At 42.3% G+C, this 23,410-nt stretch overlaps 1 protein-coding gene across 3 annotated transcripts in view; it reads left to right on the top strand.

Moving 5' to 3' along the window:
• The window catches only part of mbd5 (methyl-CpG binding domain protein 5), a 45,958-nt gene extending 24,125 nt beyond the window's left edge, over positions 1 to 21,833 (top strand). For 2 of the 3 annotated variants that reach the window (XM_005452326.4, XM_005452327.4), the window contains exons 4-10: positions 574 to 745; positions 1,617 to 4,007; positions 13,321 to 13,541; positions 13,636 to 14,760; positions 15,245 to 15,318; positions 16,353 to 16,428; positions 16,517 to 21,833. In XM_005452326.4, coding sequence (XP_005452383.1) covers positions 574 to 745; positions 1,617 to 4,007; positions 13,321 to 13,541; positions 13,636 to 14,760; positions 15,245 to 15,318; positions 16,353 to 16,428; positions 16,517 to 16,579 — 4,122 coding nt within the window. In that variant the 3' untranslated portion in view covers positions 16,580 to 21,833. The remainder of the gene's footprint in view (positions 1 to 573; positions 746 to 1,616; positions 4,008 to 13,320; positions 13,542 to 13,635; positions 14,761 to 15,244; positions 15,319 to 16,352; positions 16,429 to 16,516) is intronic. The other variant, XM_025903146.1, reaches the window with a different exon arrangement.
• Positions 21,834 to 23,410: the final 1,577 nt, after the last annotated feature.

Here is a 23,410-nt window from a genome sequence, read left to right as displayed (position 1 = left end):
CAAAGCACTTAAAGCTCTCTCACATTCACACGGTGCTTTTAATGCGCTTCACTCTCACTCGCAGTCTGCTGAGCTGTCTGCAGCAGCTGTGCTGGTTTCAGTCTACTTTATGTTGTTCTAATATCAGTTTTATCTTCCTTTGTAAAACCTGTTGTTATGCTGCCAGTGCACTTCTCTGTTTTTCTCATTGGGGAGGTGCTGCTAACATCACCTCTTTCATGTGAACACACTCGTAGCTGAGATTGATAAACTGTGGGTTAACTTATCAAGTTGATAACAACCTTTGTGTGACTGCTTGACCCGATTGATGATGTGTTGGTAAATAAAGATGGATATGAAAAAGACATCCTGGGTATGGTGAATTTGATTAACAGTGTATATGATATATATGTATATATGACAGAAAATGAGGAATAAAACCAATAAAATGGCTAACAATAAAGGCCACTGCATGACAGTGCAGAAACAGGGTGCAAAACGTAAATTAATTAAGCAAAAAGATTGTGAGTAAATGAGCAAAACGTTGACCAAGTCAGTTCAGTGACTTCTAACCACTTTTATTTCTCTCCTCAGGTGTTCAACTTCGACCCCGGGGCAGCTGTCAAACAGAGGACAGCGGAGGATGTGAAAGCAGACGAAGATGTCACCAAACTCTGCATTCACAAGAGGAAGCTGCTGGCTGTGGCCACACTGCACAAGAGCATGGAGACGCACCCGCCTCTGACACTGACCAGTTCAGGAGGAGGTACGAGTATACGTTACAGCTCTGAAACCATTTGCCAGGACACTTGGAAGTTAGCTCCTATAAATCCAAATGAAAGAGGACAGTGTTGATGTAATTTATGTCATAGTTTCAGGAAATATCAGTGAGTTTGTTAAGTAATTTCTCCATTGTAGAAGTTCAAAATTCTAGCTGACCTTATACACAATAAGCAAATGAAATATTTGGAGGTTTTCAGGCCTTTCACGTTGCCTCGGTGATATTCTGTCAAATCCACTCACTTTTATTTGGACTTGAGGATGAAGACAATCATAAATACTTAAAATTACTGTCTATTCATATATAAATCATACTTTAAGATGTATAAAACAGAGAAAAAGAAAAGAGAGGGAGATGCAGAGAGAAATTTATTGACACAAACTTGGAAGTAATAGATATAGAGTAATATGAAAATAATCAAGAAATCACCTATCTGTTTTGTGTCTGCTAATGGTCAATCCACCTTTACAGTTGTACTACTGAAAGTGTGATCGCATCAGTTACATGCAAGATTAAAAAGGTGTGTGTTTAAGAGCTTTTTAGATTATTCTCAGTTTGTATTATTAGGGAGTCCAGCATAGCGAGCACCATAATAATCCGGTTCATGTGAAATGAATGCACAAGTTTTTCGTAATCACGTTGAGTTAGGAATTGTCTTATTTTTAGCGATATTTCGAAGAAGGACGAAGGCTCTCTTAGTAAATAACTTGCCAGCCTATTAAAGTCCTACATTTTGAGTTAAACTATGCATGGAGGTGAATAATAGTTACTTTCTTCTTCTGACTAATGTTTTCTCCAAGCTGCTGGTCCTGGTTTAACTCGGACTTTCCTTTTCTTTCTTTCTTTTCTCTTTAAGGTACATCGTCTGTGGTTGCTGTGCATTCCACAACTCAACGAGCAATAAGGACTAAACCCCACGATGGCGTGCCCAACTCTGTTGCCCCTGACTGTAAGAACCCTTTCAAGGTGATGATGGCAGGTGGACAGCATCAGCAGCAGCAGAGGCTGTATCCACCCCAGGAGTTGGGTGGGGCCCAGCAGCCAGAGCATTACCCTGGGTACCCCAGGCTGCAGAGGCTGGGCAGCGGGGAGCCAGGCCCTAAATCCCCTTACCGGTCTGGGTATGGAGGCATGTTGAGCCCACCTCCATCTGGTGCTAAGCTTTATGGAGATGGCTCACAGTCTCCCAGTGCAGAAACTCTGGTCAGCCCTGAGGGCTTTACAAGGACCAATCCTTGTGGGTTTCCAGGAGGCGGTAGCCCTGGCTCAGCCTCTATCCACGGAAACACTAGGACACCTCTTTCCCCGCCTAGTGTGATGCTTCACGGCTCCCCTGCGGGCCAGCCATCGTGTGCCATGACAGGAAGGACTAGCACGCCCCTCTCCCCAACGGCCACTGCCAAAAGCCCTGTCATTAACATGAACATGCCGCGGGGGAACTTCCCCCCTGGTATGGATATGCCCCGTGCAACATTTCACCATAAAACACAGCCCCCTGTGCACCCTGTACCGCCCCCTCCATCCATACCGCCATCCTGTGCCCTCCAGAAAAGGCAGTTAACGTCTGAAAAGGACCCCTTAGGCATCCTGGGCCCCATCCCCAACAAACCAGTCAGCCAGACCCCCACCAATGCCCCAACACCCTCCAACTTCCAGCCTAACATCCACTCTCAGGTACCAGTGATGAATGTAAACATACCCCCTCCCGCCATTGTTCCCTTGCCAAGCAACTTACCGTTACCCACAGTGAAGCCTGGGCCTGTGGGTCATGGTGGCCATGTTCAAAGGACTCAACAGGGTGGTCCGGCTTCCTCCATGTCTCCCTCCCCCGTCACCTCACCTGTCCACATGGCTGGGCCCGCGCTTGGGAGAATAGAGGCCTCCCCTCATCGCTCTCGTTCATCCTCCACCTCCTCTGACCACGGGAACTTTGTGATGCCCTCAGGACACCAGGCCCCGTGTGGCACCATAAAGGTTCCTCCTCGTTCCCCTCGATCAGCTATGGGGTCTCCCAGGCCCGCCATGCCCTCCAGCCCCTCCACCAACAAAACCGATGCACTCCATCAGTACAAAGACTCCCAGCTGCTGCCCGGTATGGCAAATTCAATTGGCGCCCAGCAGCACGGCAACCCCATGTACTCTCCAACCTCTTCCTCCTCGTCATCTTCTCTGGCCACGCCCAGTGCTTCCCAGAAGGGTCACCCGGGACTCCTGGGGATGCCCCTCAACCAGATCCTCAACCAACAGAATGCCGCTTCCTTCCCTGCCAGCAGCCTCCTGTCAGCCGCAGCCAAAGCACAGCTAGCAAATCAAAACAAACTCAGCGCTGCTGGCAACAGCACTACTGGCATGGCTGCTGGTGGTGTTGGTATGTCAGGCATGGGGGCAGGTGGCGGAGGTAATGGAGGGGCTGGAGGGCATCCTGGCCCCGTGAGTGGCCCTCGAGGCATGGAAGGACACAGCACTTTAAATCCCATGCTCCCGCCAAACTCCACCATGCTGCTCAACACTCCTGAGGGCCAGAGCGGCCGGGCAGCTCTCAGAGACAAGCTCATGGCCCAGCAGAGGGATCCCATGCGCAAACGGAAGCAATCATCCGGGAGCGGAGCCGTAAATCACGACAACAACATGGTGTATAGCATGCTCAGCAAGCCAGGCATGGGAGGACACCACATGTCGGGCCCCAGTGCCACTGAGCAGCTACGAAAAGTGGGCCGACTTGGAAACCTTCATCCGAACACCTCCATGGCCCAGCTCCTTCAGTCCATGAGCAGTCAGAGTTCCCACAACCTGGCAGGCAGTGGTCATCGTCCAGGCCTAAATCCCGGACCGGCATCCGGCGCTTCAGGAGTCGCACCGCTACACTACAACGACAGCACGGGCATGGTCCCCGGTGGCACTCAGCAGAACCTCCTTGTCCAGCAGAGGCTGCGGGGTCCAGGGGAAACCCTGCAGCACTGCCAGAACATGGACACTTCTGGGGGCCACCTGGGCCCACGTCCAGGCCAGTTCCCGGACATGATGGCTCAGATGCAGGCGTCCTCCATGAGTAACTGTGGGCCTATGGGGCCAGGTGGTACACTGGTAGGACCTGACGGTATGGCGCTGGGGCGCCCAAACACTAACCCCCCACCACTATCGCACCCTGGCCCCCACCCCTCACAGCTTCATAGTATGGGACGGACTAACATGGTGATTCCACACGGAGGTGGTGATGGAAGCTGTACCCAGAGTGTCTCCGAGACAGGTGAGATGAGATTAAACCTACTACTAGCTGTATGACAGGTAGAAACAGGAGGAAGGTATGGAAAATGCTGAACATCAATAATCTTAATGTTTATTCAGGATTCATTACAACCTGTCACATTGTTCAAAACCTCCATCTAGGTAACACCATCTCTATCAAGGTATGCTTTTACGCAATCTCAAACTGTAAGGGAAGACATTACTAGAGTGTCATTTACTGCCATGTATGTTGAATACTTGAAAGAAGTGAAATCTTTATCATTCAGAAGGGATGCGTTTAATCTCCATTGTTTCTTTGTGGCCTATGTTCCAGAGAAGTACTAGTGGGGAATGGGGCTCATAGTGAATTACATGCAGACAGCTTAATATTGCCATGACAATTTATACTCAATGGTTACGATAAAGCCATTTTAACCATCGTACGTAGAAAAACTTGCGATACATAGAGTATATTCAGTATATCGCCCATCCCTAATTGGGAGTATTTCAACATTTTTAATTCTATATAACTCTACCTGTGAGATGAAAAATAAGTCTATTCTGGTGTAGGAACACTGTCTACTTGGGTAAAATGTGAAACTCCTTCTTTTAGAACTTCTTTTAGAAACTTAGACCTTCAGACATCCACCAGGCCTGCCTCTGTAGCTTAATATTCAAGCATATTCTACTTTTCTGTAATAAGGGAGCCCTAGAGGTTGGTTACATCACACAATTAAAATCTTCCATCATCAGCAACAGGCCTGAGCTATAGCTGGTATTCATGTTAAATACGTGTTTGACAAACCCTGGGTCATCCTCACTGGGAGCATATATGTTGACAAGGCATACCTCCCGTCCGTCGATTAATCTGTTCAATAAAATATTATCTTCCCTTAGAGTTTTTGTAAAATTAACTTGTCTTTGGATGAGTATAGCTACACCTCTTTTTCTTCCTGATTAGTGTGAGAAAAATAAACTTTTTCTGCCCAGGACTTTTTTTCAGGTGTGTTTCCTGCAGTAGTGCTATAGAGACCCTTAACAATATAACTTAAAACTTTTAATCCATCCATTGTCTATAGATAAAATAATATTTTGTATGGAGAAGAGGATTAGGTAGGAGGGTGAGCCTCGAAAGATGCACTGTTGTCTGGGCTGGGAGTAACATGACTTTCAAAAGTGGGGGTAAAGGGGATCTATAGGCTAATTTCAAAGGGAAAGTAAGTTCTGCTGTTTGACTAAGCGAAGTAATGTTCTGATAAGAAGAAGACAAGAACATTACACACGCGCGCGCACACACACACAAGCTATTTAAGCAATAGCGGCTGAACGATTTTTGGGTTTTTGTTTTTTTTTTTTCCCCCAAAACAAACTGATACCTGGTCTTTTGCCACCACTGAATAGCAGCACCGTGGCACTCTGGGAGTTCGGGATGTACCTTTGGGGTGAGTCACGAAGAAAGATTTATAAAAATAGTGTAAATTTTTAAAAAAAAAGAAAAAGAACAAAAAAAGGCAAACCCGGCCTTGTGATTCTAGTGGACCTGCTAGCTTTAGCTGTGTACTTGTATTTTTGCAGTTTTTCTGTTATTCAGCCCGCCAACACATATATTTAGCAGTTCTTGCTTTTTAAAGACACAATGAGTAACCACCCAGGACAGCCTGTACACGTAATTAACCACTTATTTATGAAGTTTTTGTAGATTGTCAACTGTTTTCGATGTTAGATGAACAGACACTAGCATGGCTGCTTGTGCACATGCAGGAGCGTGAACCTCTTGACCAGGGATTTGCAGTTTACCGGTTGTTGTTCTGCTTTTACACAGTTTGGGCATTTCTTGGAGGGAGAAAGGCAGAATCACCATCATTTTCTGACACTGTGCTTTGTGCTGAGTTGCCAGATGGTTCTGTAAATAGTTTTGCAACCGCATGTATAAAAAAATGAAATAAAATAAGAAAGAGTTTTGTGGAAGCACGATTACTCAAGAATGGCCTTCTTGAGTAATTGTAAACTTAGAGATCAGGTGTTGGCTATGAAGGTCACAGGAATGTGAGATTACTGGCTGCGTTTTTTGAGAAAAATAACGGTAAAATGCTTAACATTTTAGATGTGTGTTGGTGAAATTGCCAAGATTTGGGAGAACCGTTTTCCAAGCAATCTATTTAAGGCAAAATGTGCCTAATAACACAGATAGAAACAGAATAACCTCAGCTTACATCACTTCCTCCCCTCCCTGCGATAATCTCGATTAAGATGTGGTTTCTATGGTTATGAGCGAGTAAAACCGAGGGATTTAGGTGATAGGCCCTGAGCCTAGACCGTCAGGTTCCTCCAGTATCTCCGAGCTAATGAGTGGGAGCCCCCTCATCCTTTGGAAGGCCGGGCTAATTGTCAGTCAGCCAGTGTTTCCCTTTGTTTTATTTGTATGCTAGCATCAGTCAATGGTGTAAGGAGATGGAAATGGGATCTGCATCACGCTTTAAGGGAAGCAACCCAGATAGGGTGCTCTAAAGAGCTTCTCCCAGCAAGCCGGTCGCTATAGTAACGATAGACCCTGAATGGAGACCAGAGTGAAGCCTTTGATGAGGGTTTAGGCCTGTGTGTGTGTCTGTTGCTGCTGTGTATGTGCATCTGTTTATTTGTGTGTGTATGAGGGACTGTGTATGTTTTTGAAACTGCTGAAAGAACCTACATCTTGTCTTCTTTTTGTTGTTGTTGTTGTTTTTTTAATTTCCCCCTCCTCTTTCCTGCCTGCTCAGGGGACTGGACTCCGAGTTTATGTATTCATTGTGTGTCCATGTGTCCTCATATGGTTTATAATGGCAATATCACCAAGGGCTGCTCCAGGCCACCTGTTCCTATCACCAGGTGCCCTGTTGGTCTGATTTTTTTTTTTTTTTCTTTTCCCCTTCCCAAAGTCAACTCATTGAAATTCACGTGGTCTTCTGTAGGCCATGAGATGGGGATGGGAGGAGAAGCATATGTTTAAATGAGATTAATTATAACTTGAGGTTTGGTTTCAAGTCTTCAGAGTCAAAAGTACTGTTTAATTCTTCTTTTAAGTACTTAAAAGAAGAATTTTTAAAAAAGAATGACATGTCATCCAATCTGACCCCCTCAGAATCTGCTGGATTTTTTTGTTCAGTTATTTTTTTAGTATATTTAATGTAAATTTTTACTTTCACATTAGGAAAGGATGCATACTAGGAAGGATATACTATACTAGGTGAAATGTGGCTCATTTTAATTATTCTTTCCTGCATACAGGAGATATCCACATGAAAACACTGAGGCTTTGTTAAACTACAGCCAAATTAATTTTCCACTTAGTTCCAGGATGATTATTTCTATATCCTGCCCTGAGAATTAGATTCATACTGGAGGAATCACAGATACAAGATGAGCCTGATATTTAAATGTAGGGCAAAAAGAAGACCTTTCACATGCTACAACTTGCTTTGACTAGCCAAGTATCCTACATGGGGTGATATGAGCCTTGGAGTTTGGCTAAAATTCACTTTTTGAAGTTTCTCCATTCAATTATCAGGAAACTGATCCCGTATTCAAGGGTATCAACTGCTCGTGTCTGTTTCTGTGCCTTGTAGACATTGAACTGGAACTATTTTGGCTGTTCGAACTATGGTATGGGGATATTTTGAGCAAGAGTTCTTCAGATCTTCTATTTATGAGAAGCAGCCAATCAAGACAAAGTTAAGGGCTTTACACACTGGCCACGTGAAATCTGTGCAAATAATTTGTGCGTTGAAAATATATTTCGGAGTTGCTTGTTGTTAATAAAGCCCTTCATACGGACCACAGGACATAATTGCATCATATAGTTTTTTGGCTCAAGATTGATTTTTCAGATTTTTTGCGTGCGAATAAACAGATATGGCCAGTCAGACCACTGCATTTGCCGACAAAGTGCTCCCAGTTCAAACCCTCAATGGTAGTGAATATAAAATAATATGGAAATGGTAAAATAATGCTGTTATACCTTAGAAACACAGCCAGATGCTTCTCTGGGGTTTCGGCTCAATGAAATGATTTCTCTGCCTCCTCTAATGTTGTCCCAACTCTAACAAGAGCTCAAGCTGCCCCACTGACATCCTGAAATTTGTACCAATCAGGACCGCCTCATCATCACTTGATGTTGACTTCATTTTCTTTACAGTGCTTTGTCTTTTGTTGAGGATGAATTTTCCACAAAAACTCTTTTGTTGTGTATATGCGCTACACAAAAAAAGAGTTCAGATTTTAAAAAAAGGGGGAGTTTTTCCTTCCCACTGTTGCCAAATGCTTGCTCATAGGGGGTTGTCTAATTGTTGGGGTTCTCTCTAGTATTGTAGGGTCTGTACCTTACAATAATAATTGCCATATCACAGCTGTTGTTGTGATATGGCACTGCTGCAGGGCTCCATTTTCTTAAGCACTCCATTGAAGCAGCCTTTAATGCAGACACTAAACACCTTTTTGTTGAAATATTTCAGTACTGAGGAACATTTTAGCTATGTGGATGAACAGAATGACTCCACCAAGGATCAGTGTAACAATAGAGATTATTTTGAGCTGTGATTCATGCAAAGCTACTCTGAGTCCAAAAATAAAAAATATGCAGCTAAAAATGAGCGTAAAGGTGATGTTTTGATGAAAAATTGTAGGAAAAAGATCCCAGTTCATGCAAGCTTTGCTCTGACAGTCAGAAGATGAAACCAGTCCTGCAAGCTGTTTGGAAACAGAGGACTATATTCCACATTATAATTGAACCAGCATGTAGGCAGGTCTGACTCAACACCATATGGAGTCCAACACTGCAGAAGAGGAGAAGCAGCCTGTTGCCTCCACCTGTTGCTTGTTACGTCTGTTTTCTATTAGTTGAGATTATGTTGCCACGTTTTACTATTTTTCTACTAATTTCCACTGAATAAGTTCATTTGGTTTCCTGGATGGTCTCCTGTTGTTAACCTGCTCAGGGTGTAGAAGACAGCCTCCAGTGCCCTTTGTACCATCTGATTTATAATGCCTCACGATGCATCTACAGCTGTGTTTCCCGCACTAGATCAGATCTAAAAATATTCTGTGATGCTTGTGAACCTTTAATCAAAATCTTGGTCATCACATGAGCCCAAGGTTGCCTCAGGTTGCCCCATGTTGCAGAGCGAGTGCTTCCAGTTTGCAAGGCCAGCCATTATTGGGCTTAAACACACCATCCAATCAGGACTGTAGCTTATCGTTTTCTTTTGTGTGTGTGTGTGTGTGTGTGTGTGTGTGTGTGTGTGTGTAAAAAGCACAGGGAGTTTGGCTGGATTTTAGCTGAGTGTATATCAGTACATATGACAGGGAATTCCTTGTTCTGCTCAGTAGATGCCTGCAGTATAAGAACTGCAAGAGAAGCTCAGCATGAATGTTTTTAGTGATCTTTAAAGGTTTTCTGAATGCTTCATTTTGTTTTTTAATGTCAGAGAAGAGGGTAAAACAACATGAAAATAAGTATGTGGATATTTTCATGGATAGGAAATTAAGCGTTATGCAACTCATATTAGACTATTATAAACATTTTTTGAATGATAGTTGAGCGTACTTACAGTGCTATGAAAATTTCCCAATTTCTTAGTTAGTGCATTTTTTTTACACTTAGTCCTTAGCCCTGCAGCAGACTGGCAACTTGTCCATGTTGTACCCTGCCTCCTGCTCTGTGGTAGGTGAAGAAGGCTCCAGCTTTTCCATGACCCTGAATTGGAAGGAGAAGGTTGTGCCACCACTGGCAGTTGTCTTTGCAGAATTGTTTTAATTTAGCCACTTTGGGTGGTTTTCAAACATGAACGGCCTCTTTAAGTCCATTAAGTCCTTTGACTAGGCCACTCTAAAACCATTTTGTGGGTTGTTGTTTTTTTGTTTGTCTTTCTTAGCCATTTAGAGGTGGACTTGTTGGTGTGGTTTAGATCATTGTTCTGCTGCACAGCCCAAGTTCGCTTTAGCTTCAGGACAATAACTGATGGTCAGACATTATTATTCAGGATTTTCTGGTAGAAAGCAGAATTCATGGCTCCATCAATTACAGCAAGTCATTCTGAAGCAGCAAAGCGGCCCCAGACCATCACACTACCACCACCATGTTTGACTGTTGGCGTGATATTCTTTTTATGAAATACTGTGTTAGTTTTATGTCAGATGCAAACCTTCCAAAAATGTCAGCTTTTGTCTTGTCAGTACACAGAATATTTTCCCAAAAATCTTTGGGATCATTTAGATGTTTTTTGGCAAATTTTTTGGTGAACTCTCCCATGGATGCCATTTTTGCCCAGTCTCTTTCTTGTTGACTCATGAACTCTGACCCTAACTGTGGCAAGTGAGGCCTGTAGTTCTTTGGATGTTGTTATGGGTTCTTTTGTGACCTCCTTGGCTATGTCCATATGTATAGGGGTATTTTTTAAAATAGGGATTTTTCAGAGTGTGTTTTGAAAAATATCTCAAAAGCTGTGAAAAGTGTGCCAAATCATCAGGTAGTGATATAACGGTAACCGTGAAGAAATGATGGATGATTAAAAGCCACAGCGCACAGTCTTTTATCATAAAGGGAGATAAAAACGCACACCTTTGTCCACACGTAAATGCAGAAACGCAGTTTTCTGAAATCACAGTAAGAAATAAATAAGGATTGGGGCATTTTTACAGCACTGTAGATGAAGTTTTAACCACATGCTGAACAAATACGCTTTTAGCTTTCAGCTAAAGTCTCATTTATGTATTTTGGCCTTGGAGTTCTCCTGTTGGCAGCGTTACCATTTGGACATGTAGGGGAAATATTCAGTAAATGTTGGTGGGTGGGAGCAGGTTAAATAGTGTTTTTGTCACTGAATGGTGGATGTTACTGTCTAAAGAGCCCTGAAACGCTTTGAAAGTGGCCTAGTCATTGGCGTCTTAGCTTTAGCCTCCGACCATCTGTTTCTATACAGCGCGCAAGCTTTGAACACCCCCCCCCCCCCTCCACTCCTGCCATCAACAAATACTCCAAAGTTCATTGTAAACCCCTCCTGGTACCCCCCCTTCAACCCAGCTGACCACCGCCCCCATCCCCCAGCAGGCTAGAATCACACCACCCAACCCTCGTAACCCCCCATCCACCACAACTCCCCACCACCAGCACCACCTCCAAACAAGCTTCCTGGCAGCGGACAGCACCACCAATCATCACTCGGTTACCAAGGCAACCTCCCCCGGCAACAGCCGTCACTATATCATAGCAGTAGCGGAGAGGACGTGGGGAGGAAGAGGGGGGATGGCCGAGTCGTGGCTCTCAGCATTAAAGAGAGAGTGAGAGAGAGAGAGGGGAAGAAAGAAAAGAGGAGAAAAAAAATGGAGAACACACAGCTGCCCTTCAGCTACGTCGCATCGCACCAGCTGCTCCAGTCGCTGCTCTCTCTCACACACACACACACACACACACACACACACACACACACACACACACACACACACACACACGTCAGGCCGCTGAGATCCTGTATGCGCTCCGGCTTTGTCTGCATAACATTGCTGCTGGGCTTTCTCTTCATTCATTGATACATCTGTGGCCTCCGTGTATTTTCTTCATGTTCTGTCCTTGGATGCTTCACTAACAAGTCTGGCTGTACCATGCATCTGGCAGCGGGTCCATCTGTTAGCTTTGGGAGCAACAGATTGCTAATGTGCAACTTTTTTTCTTTGATTGTAGAAGCCGCGGTCGGGGGACACTTTCTAAGCAGCTCGTTTTCTAGATTTAAAATCCACCGAACTGAGAGGTTTATTACACAGATGAACACAATGGCAAAAGAGATAAAAAAAAAAAAAAAAAAAACATGCTACAGCTGCTGAGATTTTTAATTATATTTATGATCTTTTTTTATACGGCACTGTTGTTAACAGAGTTACAGAGTGCTTCACTGAATGAAGTTAAAAATGTATTATGGTGACGTTCCAGAAATACAACTGAAGACAAGGCTGAATAACAAAATATTAGACAGGATTTAAAACACACTACTTTAAGCCTTTTGATAAAAGAACATTATAAGATGAGATTTAAATGAGAAGTTTGTAATCTGGTTTGATTGGGCAGACTGGTCCACTAACTGGGAGCACTAATGGCAAATTATCTTTGTTTGCTAGCTGAGTTGCTTTCACCAATTTTAGGCCAGAGATACTTTTTATTTTGAAGGCGAATATTCTCTGTTTCCTGTTTGTGATCTCACCACTCAGTGAGTAGTTGGCGAGTGTTTGCAGGCAAGTTGGCGTCTTACCTGAAAACTAGGATTAGCAGGCGAACCTAAATTGCCCAAGGGTGTGAATGTGTGTTCCCTGTGTTGGCCAGGATAATTTCCAGCACCCTGCTGTATAAAAGCTGTATAAGCGTTTAAGAAAATGGATGGATGGGTTCTACAGTAGGAATGTACTCATCTAGTCCAATCCCGACTCAGAGCTGGATCCAGTATAAGGTGGTTTGGTTTCCTAGGGTGCTCAGGTGTAGCAGAGGGTCCGCTTTTCTGTGTGGTCAGGTGAGACGTTATTGCTGAAAAGCTCTGACAGCTGCGGTGTTGTCACTTGTCCGGTGCTCATTGGAAAAGCTTTTGTTGCACTATTATGGTAGCGAAATGTGTTGACACTGACGTCAGTAGGATTTCACTTATCAGCTCCCCTTTGCGAGTGAGTTTGTGTGCATGTGTGAGGAGGTGGGCACACAGTGAGAGCAGGTAAAGGTGAGAGCAGCATGCAGTCACCTGATGATTTTCACGCAGCATGTTGCACTTTCTGCAAATTAGAGACCGTCAACACTGCACTACAGTGCACCTTTGCACGTGCCCTTTTATTTGAGTTTAATACCATGTGAAATGACAATAAATCCTGCAAACTTATATTAAGTTAACTTAACTGAAAAATGAGTAAAAAATAGGAAAGCAATCTCCTTATGTCCACAAGAAATCGATGGGTATTTGACGATGACGTTATCTCTTTGGTTAAAACAGGTACTGATTTCCAGTTAAAGAAAAATGTTAAAAATGTGGTGATTCCCACCTCTACAAAATACAGTGAAGGCTCCAAACACTGGTAGTCTGGCTGAGGCCCACAGGTCCTTTGTTCGACATCCTTGATGTAGGCTATCCATTCTTGTTGATGAATGCAGTGAATATTGTGGATTATTTTAAAAAATGTAACTAGAATTACACTTCAGCGTGCTTTATGATATCAGGTTTTACCAAAAATATAAAATATTGTTTAGTTGTGAAGTATCAGTGCTGTCTGTATTAAAATACACACCGTCTCTGATGGTTTAAGCTCACTGGCCTCTCCCTGTGGTTTTGCAGGAAACCCCTCGTCACTTGGATGTGGAATGGGCGCTCTACAGCCACATGTCAACGCTGGTGGAGGTCAGATGTACCCGCAGCAGGTCCATCAGGGCATGCAGCAAGTGGTGGTATCTCATCCCGCCTACCAGGGGCAGCAGCACTTCTCCGACAACCCGCCCTACGCTGACAGCAACAACGCCAACTCCGGCTCCATGGCCTGCCTCTACCAGAACTACCAGGTGGAGCAATGAGTCATGTTTTAATCTGTGTAGTATTTCAGATGTTTTAGATGACATTTCTAATCACGATGGCACCTCTCTGTTGTGTCCACAGCAGGGGATGCTGCCGCACCCACAGTTCGGGGAGGAGCAGCAGCCCCAAGGCGAGGGACTTCCAGCGGGTACGCCTAGCTCTGACAGAGCCCCCGGCGGAGGGCCAGAATCGGTGGACGCCATCTACAGAGCTGTTGTGGACGCAGCCAGCAAAGGCGTGCATGTAACCATCACCACGACAGTGAGCGGGACGACACAGGCGAGTCCGGTGCCTGCCCTCAGTGCCATGAGTGCCTTCACTGCCTCCATAAGGGAACCCGTCAACCTCCCCCAGGCAGTCAGCGCAGTCCTGCATGGGCACCAGGAAGGGGAGACCATACCCCAGCAAGCCAGAGCACGGCAGGTTAGGCCGGGGCGGGGTCAGAAGAACATGGATCCAGGGAAGAGCACTCCGGATGGCCCTGAAGCCAATGATTACTTCCGTTCTCCTGGACGTGGGACTCCCAGGGGGCAGTGGGATGGGGAGACTCATCATGGGGGAGGCTTTGACAGTCAGAACAACAACAACGCCTGGGGTGGTGAGGAGTTCCTGGAGTGCTCGACCCAAGTAAGGAGTAGTCCCTGCATGGAGAGACCTGCCAGTCTGGCCCCTGCTCCACCCTGCCCCACTGAGGGGTCCAACGACCACGGCCTGGCGATGGCCCACGATAAGGCCTACCTCGATGATGGCTACCGGTTCAACAACTGTGGCCGGGCACCAGCCAACTACAAGGAACGTCTGGAGCAGACTGTGGAACGTTGTGCCCATCTCAACGGCGCCACGCCCCACTTCAACACCCGGAGCTATGGAGAAGTCCTGGGCCCCCCGCGGCAGGATGACGACCAGTCACCCAGCTCCTCCACGAGCCTGGAGGGCCCTCTGGCCACAGCCAAAGACTACAGCCACTACAACGGCCACTTCAATGGAATGGCACCCAGCCCTTCAGACACGAAGAGCCTGAGCAGTGAGGAGGACCTCCGGCAGCCAGACTCGCCCTCGTCGGAGCTGCTCCACTACCGGTCCAGGACCTTCAACATGGGAGAGCTGGTCTGGGGCCAGCTGAAGGGCTTCCCGCCGTGGCCTGCCAAGCTGGCCGGGGACGAGCAAGTGCACAGTGCTGCCATGCAGCTGCGGGAGCAGGCCAAGGTGAGGGGCCGGGGTAGTCTGTCACCACCTGTCACCATTTTACAGGCCAGCACCTCAGCCTGAGGAGGCTATGAGCAGCAATCCCAGTATTAAAAGTTTCACCGAGTCTTGGATTACACTGAATTATCTTTTAGTTAAAGAGAGCTGCTTGCCAATAAGTCGAGAATAACTTGTATTTGACTGTAACTTTCAATTATTGCAGCTTTGAAAAGTCAGAAGGAAATAGAGCTTTTTAAATTTCTGTCCAACGGCCATCAAGGCAGATGGACTCCAAATTACTCAAAAAACACATCCACAGCTTTACCTGCCAAATCAGAAGTGCAGAACAGAGCACGTCCGACAAACGGTGACTGCCAAATTATCCGCTAGATGCGCCGAAGCGATAAACTGGAGTTCAAATTGAGCATCAGTTCCTGGTGCTTGGTGGGAAATTTTCAGTCTGGTGCTGAATGTGCTCAAATTGATTCCTCTTTTCTTTGTGCAGGTAGAGCCAGAGAAGCTGAAAACACTAACTCATGACTTGGAGGCATTTGACCGCGCCGCCAAAAGAGGCCTGAAGTAAGTAACCTCGCCCACCACACTGGTGCTTCACTAATAATATAAACCCACCTTTGCTGTAGTTTGAGCTGAGCGAGGCCTTTTTGTGCTTCCTTTGATGATCTTTATCCAGAGTGGCATTGACACCTAGTGGTTAAAGATGGTGTCCTGCAGCAAAGGAGAGGCAAACATTTGTTTAAGTGAAACAATAAAACTTTGAACACTTTGGGGCAAATATAGACCATTAACCCTGAAGTGACTGAGCTAAAATGACAGAGGTAGAGTCAGAATACTTTATTCAATGGCTCTGTTTCCAAATATTACACATATACAGCTTCTTTTATCCAGGGTAGATATTAAAAACTGTTGTAGTCTTTTATTTCAATAATCCAAAAATTAAAGCTTTAAAGGTATGTTTAAGTGACCTATGTGTTACAGCACACTCGTATCATTTTATCACCTTCATATGGACACATTGGAGGTTCTGTAATCCTCCGACCAACAAATTATGATGGAAGTCATCACAGTGTATACTATAAACTTGTGCATATACTTGTATATAAACTTGTGTCAAAATATTAAGAGTGTAAAATTACAATAAGATCAAATAGTATATATAATCATATACTTCCCTGTAACTTCTAAATTATCTTTCCTACGCTGCTTTATCTTTTGGCCGCTCCCGTCAGGGAATCATCTGCCTCTATCTCACCCTAACGCTAGCATCCTCGTCTGATGCCAACCCTCTACATGTCCTCCTTCACTACATCCATGAACCTCTCGGCACCATCTCCAAACCATAGATCATAGCAAGTCTCACTCCTGCATTACAACACTGGGACATTTTCAGTTAAAGAGCTATGAGAAGTTCATTTGAAACATAAATATACACCTCGGTCACATAGAGGTGAACCAGCTGCTTCTCCGGTCAGTTTCCTCATCCTGTAGATGGATTCAAGTGTGATAATTATTTTTTAAGCTTCCTTTTTGTTGTAGTTTATAATTTTAAAGTTTTCTTCTGCTTAAAAGTAAATAATATAAATATTGTCTGACAGACCGGGGAAACTGAATAATCACTTGGAAGCTGCTATCCACGAGGCCATGAGCGAGCTAGACAAGATGTCGGGCACAGTGAGTATTTGCGCTTTTCCTCTCTTCTCATGCACCGCTGTTTCCCCCGCATTCACCACCACACCGTTTCCTCTGTGTGTGCCGTCAGATCCCGTCGAGAGATCGTCAGGTGAAGCTCCCCAAGCCGAAGAGGAGGAAGATATCCAGATAACATTGAATGTGTTGGCCCAAGAACGTCCTCAGAGCCTTTCGGAGACTTTGTCCGTTCAGCCTTGATGCGATCTGAGCTCTCTAACAGGTGCTACACGTGGACTTTGAGTGGTACATCGTTGTTCCATGATATCAACTTGACTTAATGACTGACCACAGAAGGTGCTGGAAATTCCAATCACCACTACAGTTTATAGACTGTAGGAAAAAAAACATGAATACAGAAAAACATTAAAAACGGTTGCAATTTGTCTACAGCTCACTGAATTAACTATTTTTTTCTAGTATAAGATAGTAAAATAAACAAAAAAAGCTACAAGCATTACCTTACATATTTAAGAAAAATAGACAGTCCAAATATTTCTGATACATTTTCAATATGTATATAGATAATCCTGAAATTTCATGCTATTAAGAATTGTATGTAAATATTGTACAATGTCATGTACAAGCGTACCTAATGCACATTTTATCTTTTATTGTACAAAACAAAGCAGAAGTGTACCAATGTCTTGGTTTCTATTCAGAAATGCGGTCGCATATGGCCGCATGCATAGGATAAATAAGAATACAGCCTAAAGCTTTTATATGATGAACTGTAAGACGTGCTGTTTTCTTTTTTCTTTCTTTTTCTTTTCTTTGTTGTTTTATTTTTTTGTAAGGGAACAGCGATGAAACTGACATGAGTTCACCATAACAGTAGTCACTCCAGCTAAGTGTTCATTTGTAATGGGGAGAAAAAACAGTTCAAAAAACACAGAATGAACTTTACCAGCAGAAAGTGTTCAGTGTCCCACCCCACCCACACCCTGTATCCCTATCCACCCACAGCCTGTATCCCTACCCTCCCACTGAGACCCCAGCCAGCTCCGCCAGTCACCACGTTGACAGGAAAATCGTGTTACTTGGTTTGGTTCTGGGTTTATCAGTTGTTGTAATTTATGAACAAAAACTTTTTTTTGAGTGTTTTTAGAAGGAAAAATCCACCCACAGACACTTCATTTTCCAAAACCTCCACAATGATTGTTTTTAGAAGAGGTTCATTCATTTGAAGTAAAAATGATGGGAAAAAAGTCCTAAACATGTGTTGTCCAGCTTCTGAAACACCAAGACTTTTTTTATGTTGTTGTAAATTAAATGCTATTAATTAATGTTGGACTTCAGAAGTTGAGCTCTTTCTGCCAGCGTGCTTACATACACTGTAGTTAACTCTACTGACTTTACATCTGCTGGCTGTGCAGAGTTTTTAACTGGAACAAGTATACATTGCAAAACAGGTTTGAACCCATTTTAGGCTACAGAAATTGGTGGATATTGGTGGTCTTGGTGCATCTCTGAAAAACCTCCCCGATTTAACGATTTCAGTGGTTTGGGGCTGAGGTTTTTTGTGGTTTCTGAGCTGCGGCACAGAATAACGGAATGAGGAACCAGTTTTGAGGCTGCGTAGCGTTGGGTAGCAAGTGAGTTGGGGTTATTTCAGTGGCAAGAGATTAATTTTGAACAGAATGTCAGGGGGTGCATGAGTGAAATATCTGAATTTCTTAAATAGCCCATCCTAAATTCAATAGCATGAGCAGTTCCAACATTGGGGTTGGCCATTTTTGGTTGCCTTTGGACCATTGGTCTTTGGCTAGCATTTATAGATTTGGCACCAGATAATATGACCCTGAGCTATCTTGTCCTGTCTTAGATGCCTTTAGCTTACCTTTAAACGGCTTTGAGAACCCCACATAGGGTTGCATTACACAGTGACACAGTAGCTTGGGGTAATTTCAGTGAACACAATTTCCAATAGTAGCCCAGCCCATAATCTCTGATGTCAGTGGTTCCAGCTTTGTGACTGGCAATTTTGCAGTGCTGTTGGCAGTGGCAGTCTTTATTTTGTAGAAATCTATGGAATAGGCGTCAGATTTGGCGGCAGCTTAATGGATGTAGCGCAGCCAGTTCTGCCTTGTTGTGTCTTGAGGACCAGCCCGCATTTTGACACTTTTAAACCAAATGTAATACAGTATTAGGTATTAGGTTGCAGAAGTTAGGTTGTAAGTAACTTCTTACAGTAGCTTCTCCCACCAGTGGGTCCAACTTTGAGACTGGCATTTTGTTTTAGTGTTTGTTTTTTGTTGGGGGGGGGCATGCTAATGCCGTGCTAATGCCAATCTTTTTGAGATCTATACAAGTTGTTTTTTGAGGGGCATTCATCTGTAATACACTGTAAAACAAGAGGTATTTCCGGTAGTAGATACTGGGGGTTGTACTTAGGGTTGGGGAAAGTTCTCTGGAACTACAATTATAAAGAGTCTGTGTGCCGTCGGTTTGAAATCACTGTGCATTTCATGTAGTCCCAGACATGTGCTTCTCCAAGTTTGGGACCAGTATTTTGTGTTGGAAATGCATAGAGCTGGTTCTAGATTGGGCACTAGCACCTGCTAATTGGGAAATATGTATCAGTGGTCTAATTAAGACTTTTTCTTCTATGTCCTCTTTTATGAGGTTTTGGTTGACATTATTTTAAATCTGCAGATGGCATAGCTGGATGCTCTGTTGGCATAGGGTTAACTTCATGTCATTCGAGTGCTTAGATGTAAAATGGCTATTTTCAGGAGAAATCTTTTGCTCCCTGATTACTGAAACCATAAAAGTCCATCGCTACATGCATATAAACACACTGTGAGATGTTTAGAGACTCATCCTGGTCCATTTTCAGTATGATGAGTAAAATAAGCCCTGCTTTTAGATTTGAAAGCTTTAACTCTCATTGTTGGAGGTCAAAAAACCAGAAACCACTACATCTGAAAATGCAGACAATTTCAGTTTGCTTTGTGTTGTAATCACAAACTTTGGCCAGTTATTAACATGGGTGGATTTTTCCTTTAGCAACAAGAATCACAGGCTGCATTGAACGATCATGTCATTGATTGTCACGATCATATTCTCGTGCTCGTTTGTACAGTGACTGTTTTTATTTTTGTTCTCCACGTATTTTTACCCACAGCTTTCAGTAGAGTAACTGAACTCCGAGGCATCTGAAGCAACACTAACTGGGCTTTCAAGAGCAGTGAAAGCGCTTTTATTTTATTTTGTTTTTCCATTTTAGGGGCCTTGTTGTTTGTTTTTCATATTGATGTAAATTATTTATGTACAGTACTCCATATTTATTTTAAGCTTTACAAATATGCTAGATGGCAATAATACTACCAAGAGTTGAGAACTCAAGCCTTATATGTGTATATGTATGTTTTCTTTCCTTTTTTTAACAAGTGAATTGATCATGTATTCAGTCCATTACAAACAAAAAGGTCATATTCTGTCTTATTTAAGAAGTGAACGTTACAGATAACAGTCTTTTTAATTACAGTGAGGTTTTCTGGTCTTCATGTTTTTACTTGTTACAGATTGTGTCATGGTAGAGAAAAAGAGCATCTTATTTATGAATATGCACATCTGATGTTGGTAATAAATGCAGTTTGAACACTACAAGTTATCAGCGTTTGAAGCTGAGAAGAAGAATCATCACTCGATCGGTCTGACAGTATTGAAAACGGATCAAAACCACCAGGAATCTCTACGGAATAACCAAGTGCAATATTACCAATCGATGGCAAAGATCAACACTGCGAAACACTGCATCTCTCTCATTGTTCGGACTCTTCTGTGTTGCCTTTTTTGCTTTTCTTTCTTTCTTTTTTTCTTAATAGTCATCTTTTCTGATGCTCTAACCTGAGAGCAATGAAGTAGAAATTGATGTGTAGCTTTATTTTTACCCACCAGCCACAACCGTTAACCCAATTAGCCTCAAAGTTTGAACTAGAATACTGTTACTTGAACTTTATACGCAAGAACTCTAACAAATAAAACGTTAAAACCAAATAATACACTACTGAAAGAACAGATTCCCCTTTGTCAGTCTCTAAAACAAGGGGTGCACCATTATTGGCCAAATATCCATACTGACACTGGTATCGGCCAAATATCCATATGGACACTGGTATCGGCCAAATATCTGCATCTTTGGTAGATTTACAGATATTGGAGGCCAATATTTTGCAGCAAAGCACTAAAAAGACCTTTTAAGCAAATCAGTTATTTTACCTGACATCAACGGTGAAATTTGGTGCAACGAAAACAGAGAAAAATATATATAATTGCCCTTTGAAACATCATTTCTGTGCTTCCCAGATGAAAACACTACTATGACTACATATCCATAACAAACGGAGCCTCTAAGTCAAATCTAATTTCTGCATTGTTAAGTCAAGTTGTACTGTATTTTCCAATGAGATGTCTCTCTACCTTTTGGTGTTTTTGTGCACGCTGAAAAAAAACTGTGGATGTTTTTTTTGTTTTTTGTTTTTTAAAAAAGGTAATTTTTTTTCTTTGTTTTTCTCTTTTGTTTACTGTTAAAAATATCAGTATCAAACACGAACACAAGGCATTGTTGTTACCTTCACGACGGCAACAACAGAAGCAATACCTGTGAAGAATGTGTTTAAAAACACGTCCCCGTTATTTTCAGCGTGCACCCTTTTGAGAGTCTTACTGTAAACCTTCGGAGGAGATGTCCTCCAGCCGTTTTCCAAAATGTGACGTTTGCTGTGGAGAACATGTGAGCTCTTTCGGTAAAGTTCATTCTGCCTCTTCTCCCCCTTCTCTCCACCTCTTTTTAAAAAACAAAACAAGTTATGTTTTATTTTTTGGTTTTTGTGCAATGACATGCAGGTTCCTGCACTTGTGACCGGAGCCCCATGTGTTACAGATCTGTTATCGGTTTCTTGTAATTCGTGGTCAAGAGTTCAAAGCATTTTTTGTGTTTGAGGTGGTCCGTGCTGTCTATTTTACCCTCCCGTCTCCTTCCACCTGTGATTGTGTGAGGTGTGAGTGTGAGTTTTATTTTTTCCAGTGTTTGTTTCTGCTCTTTAAATCTCCCACCCTTTCGTTGTCAGTATTTTGTTTCTTCAACTTGTAATTAAGTATATATTTTCTCACTAATATATACTTTACAAAAAATAGACCTGCGTGAAGTATGATGTGCACTTGATTGCTCTTGTTTATTTTTCTTTATTTGCATTAATGTGGGCTAGGGATAGTTTGTCAGAGTCCATTATTTTGAGATTGTTTGGACTTTTTTTAATGGTTTGATGTACGCAGCATTTTTTTGTAAATATTGTGAAACATTACAGGTCATGCAGTGATGTAACATTTTGAAAAATGTTGCACAGATGTTTAAGATATTAAAAACATGGTCACTCTTACTTGAATTATCTGATTTGTTGTGCATTTTTATGCCTTTTTGTGGAGGTTGGGTGCTTTTTTCCCCCCAAGGTTTGTTATTAAATATTTCTAAGGGAATTTATTGAGAAAGTTTGGAGTAAAACCACGAGTCTAGTTTAAAGCTTGTTGTACACTGGCCTCTAGTGGAAAAGCAGGAAAGCACACTTATATGCAGGGTTTTTATCATTAATGTTAAATATTACTCTTTAAATATCTGCTGTTTGTCACTCTTCAAATTCCCCCCAAATTTACCTAAATCCACACACACAAAAAGCCCTTTTGCTTGAAAAACATCTAGCTAGTAGACCTACTCAGCAGCCCTAGACCTCCTTTTTTATTAAATGTGGATTAAATGTTTATGTTTTTCAAAGTAGTCACAGAACATTTAGTCACATTTTTCACGTGGGGAATACTACATAAAGTTGAAATATAATCAAAAGCTTCAGAGGAGTTCTTAAGAAGGAAATAAATATTAGCTTTTACTAACTTGGACACTGTTCAAATCTAGATTAGACAACATTAAAACATCTGTCAGCAGAACAAAGATTTTTGTTATTTCACAACAAACGTTTTTTCTTACTAAAAAACCAAAACGGGGACTGTAATGTCATTTAATTGTGTTTCTATTACTTAATTATTTTGGTGCAGCATGAATGGAGCAAAAGCTCTTAAACTTGAGAAAATATTGTTAAAAGTAAAAAGAAAATCTATTTCTTCCTCAACATTTTCCAAAGCCATGTTTGGAGTCTTTGCCAGGCTGATTCGGACGCCCGGACCTTATGTTTGATTCCCCTACTTTATTCTATAGCTATATTAACATATAAAGGATTAAAGTATTTATTTTAAGATTATACAATTATTCTTTAAGTAATGATTAGCAATAGCTATTTAGTCAGACATGGTTGCTTGCTTAAATTTGAACCTGTGTGAAGCCTATTGTTAGCTTTACCTATGACTAGCTTGTACCTTTGTCAAATTATTTACTAGTTAATTGGAAAAAAAAATCTTAAATATATATATGTGTGTGTGTATATATATATATACATATATATTACAGTTCAAGAAAAAAGTTGATTACCTTTTATTCTATATTCATATTAGCTTATGAAGTATGAACATATATTTATAAAAAATGTAAAGTTGAGGTAATGATTATCTAGCTAGGTAGGAAAGGTTGCTTTCTCAATTCTGATTTTTATCATCTGTGTAAGGCTAATGTTAGCTAAACTGGAATTACTTTAGATGCTTGTTGAACCGACACCGGCCAGTTGGGAAAGAAATTACTATTTTTAAAAAAAAATAAGTTCTTTTTAGAGGACCAAATTGCTGGTTTACCTTTATTCTACATCTATATTAGCTTATAAAGGATTAAAATATTTATTAAATGTATACAGTTAGCTATATCTAAACAGTAATTTAAGCTAATGATTAGCCAGTGTTATCTGCAGCTAAAATGTTTACATTTCCAAAGATACAGATAGATAATAACGAAAATAAAAGTTATATAAAATGTATTTTATTAAATATTCTAATTTGCCTAAAATATAGGAGATGTAATACTTAT

Source organism: Oreochromis niloticus, linkage group LG23 (assembly GCF_001858045.2).
Source record: "Oreochromis niloticus isolate F11D_XX linkage group LG23, O_niloticus_UMD_NMBU, whole genome shotgun sequence".
Taxonomy (NCBI): domain Eukaryota; kingdom Metazoa; phylum Chordata; class Actinopteri; order Cichliformes; family Cichlidae; genus Oreochromis; species Oreochromis niloticus.
This window is presented reverse-complemented; position numbering and strand designations above follow the sequence as displayed.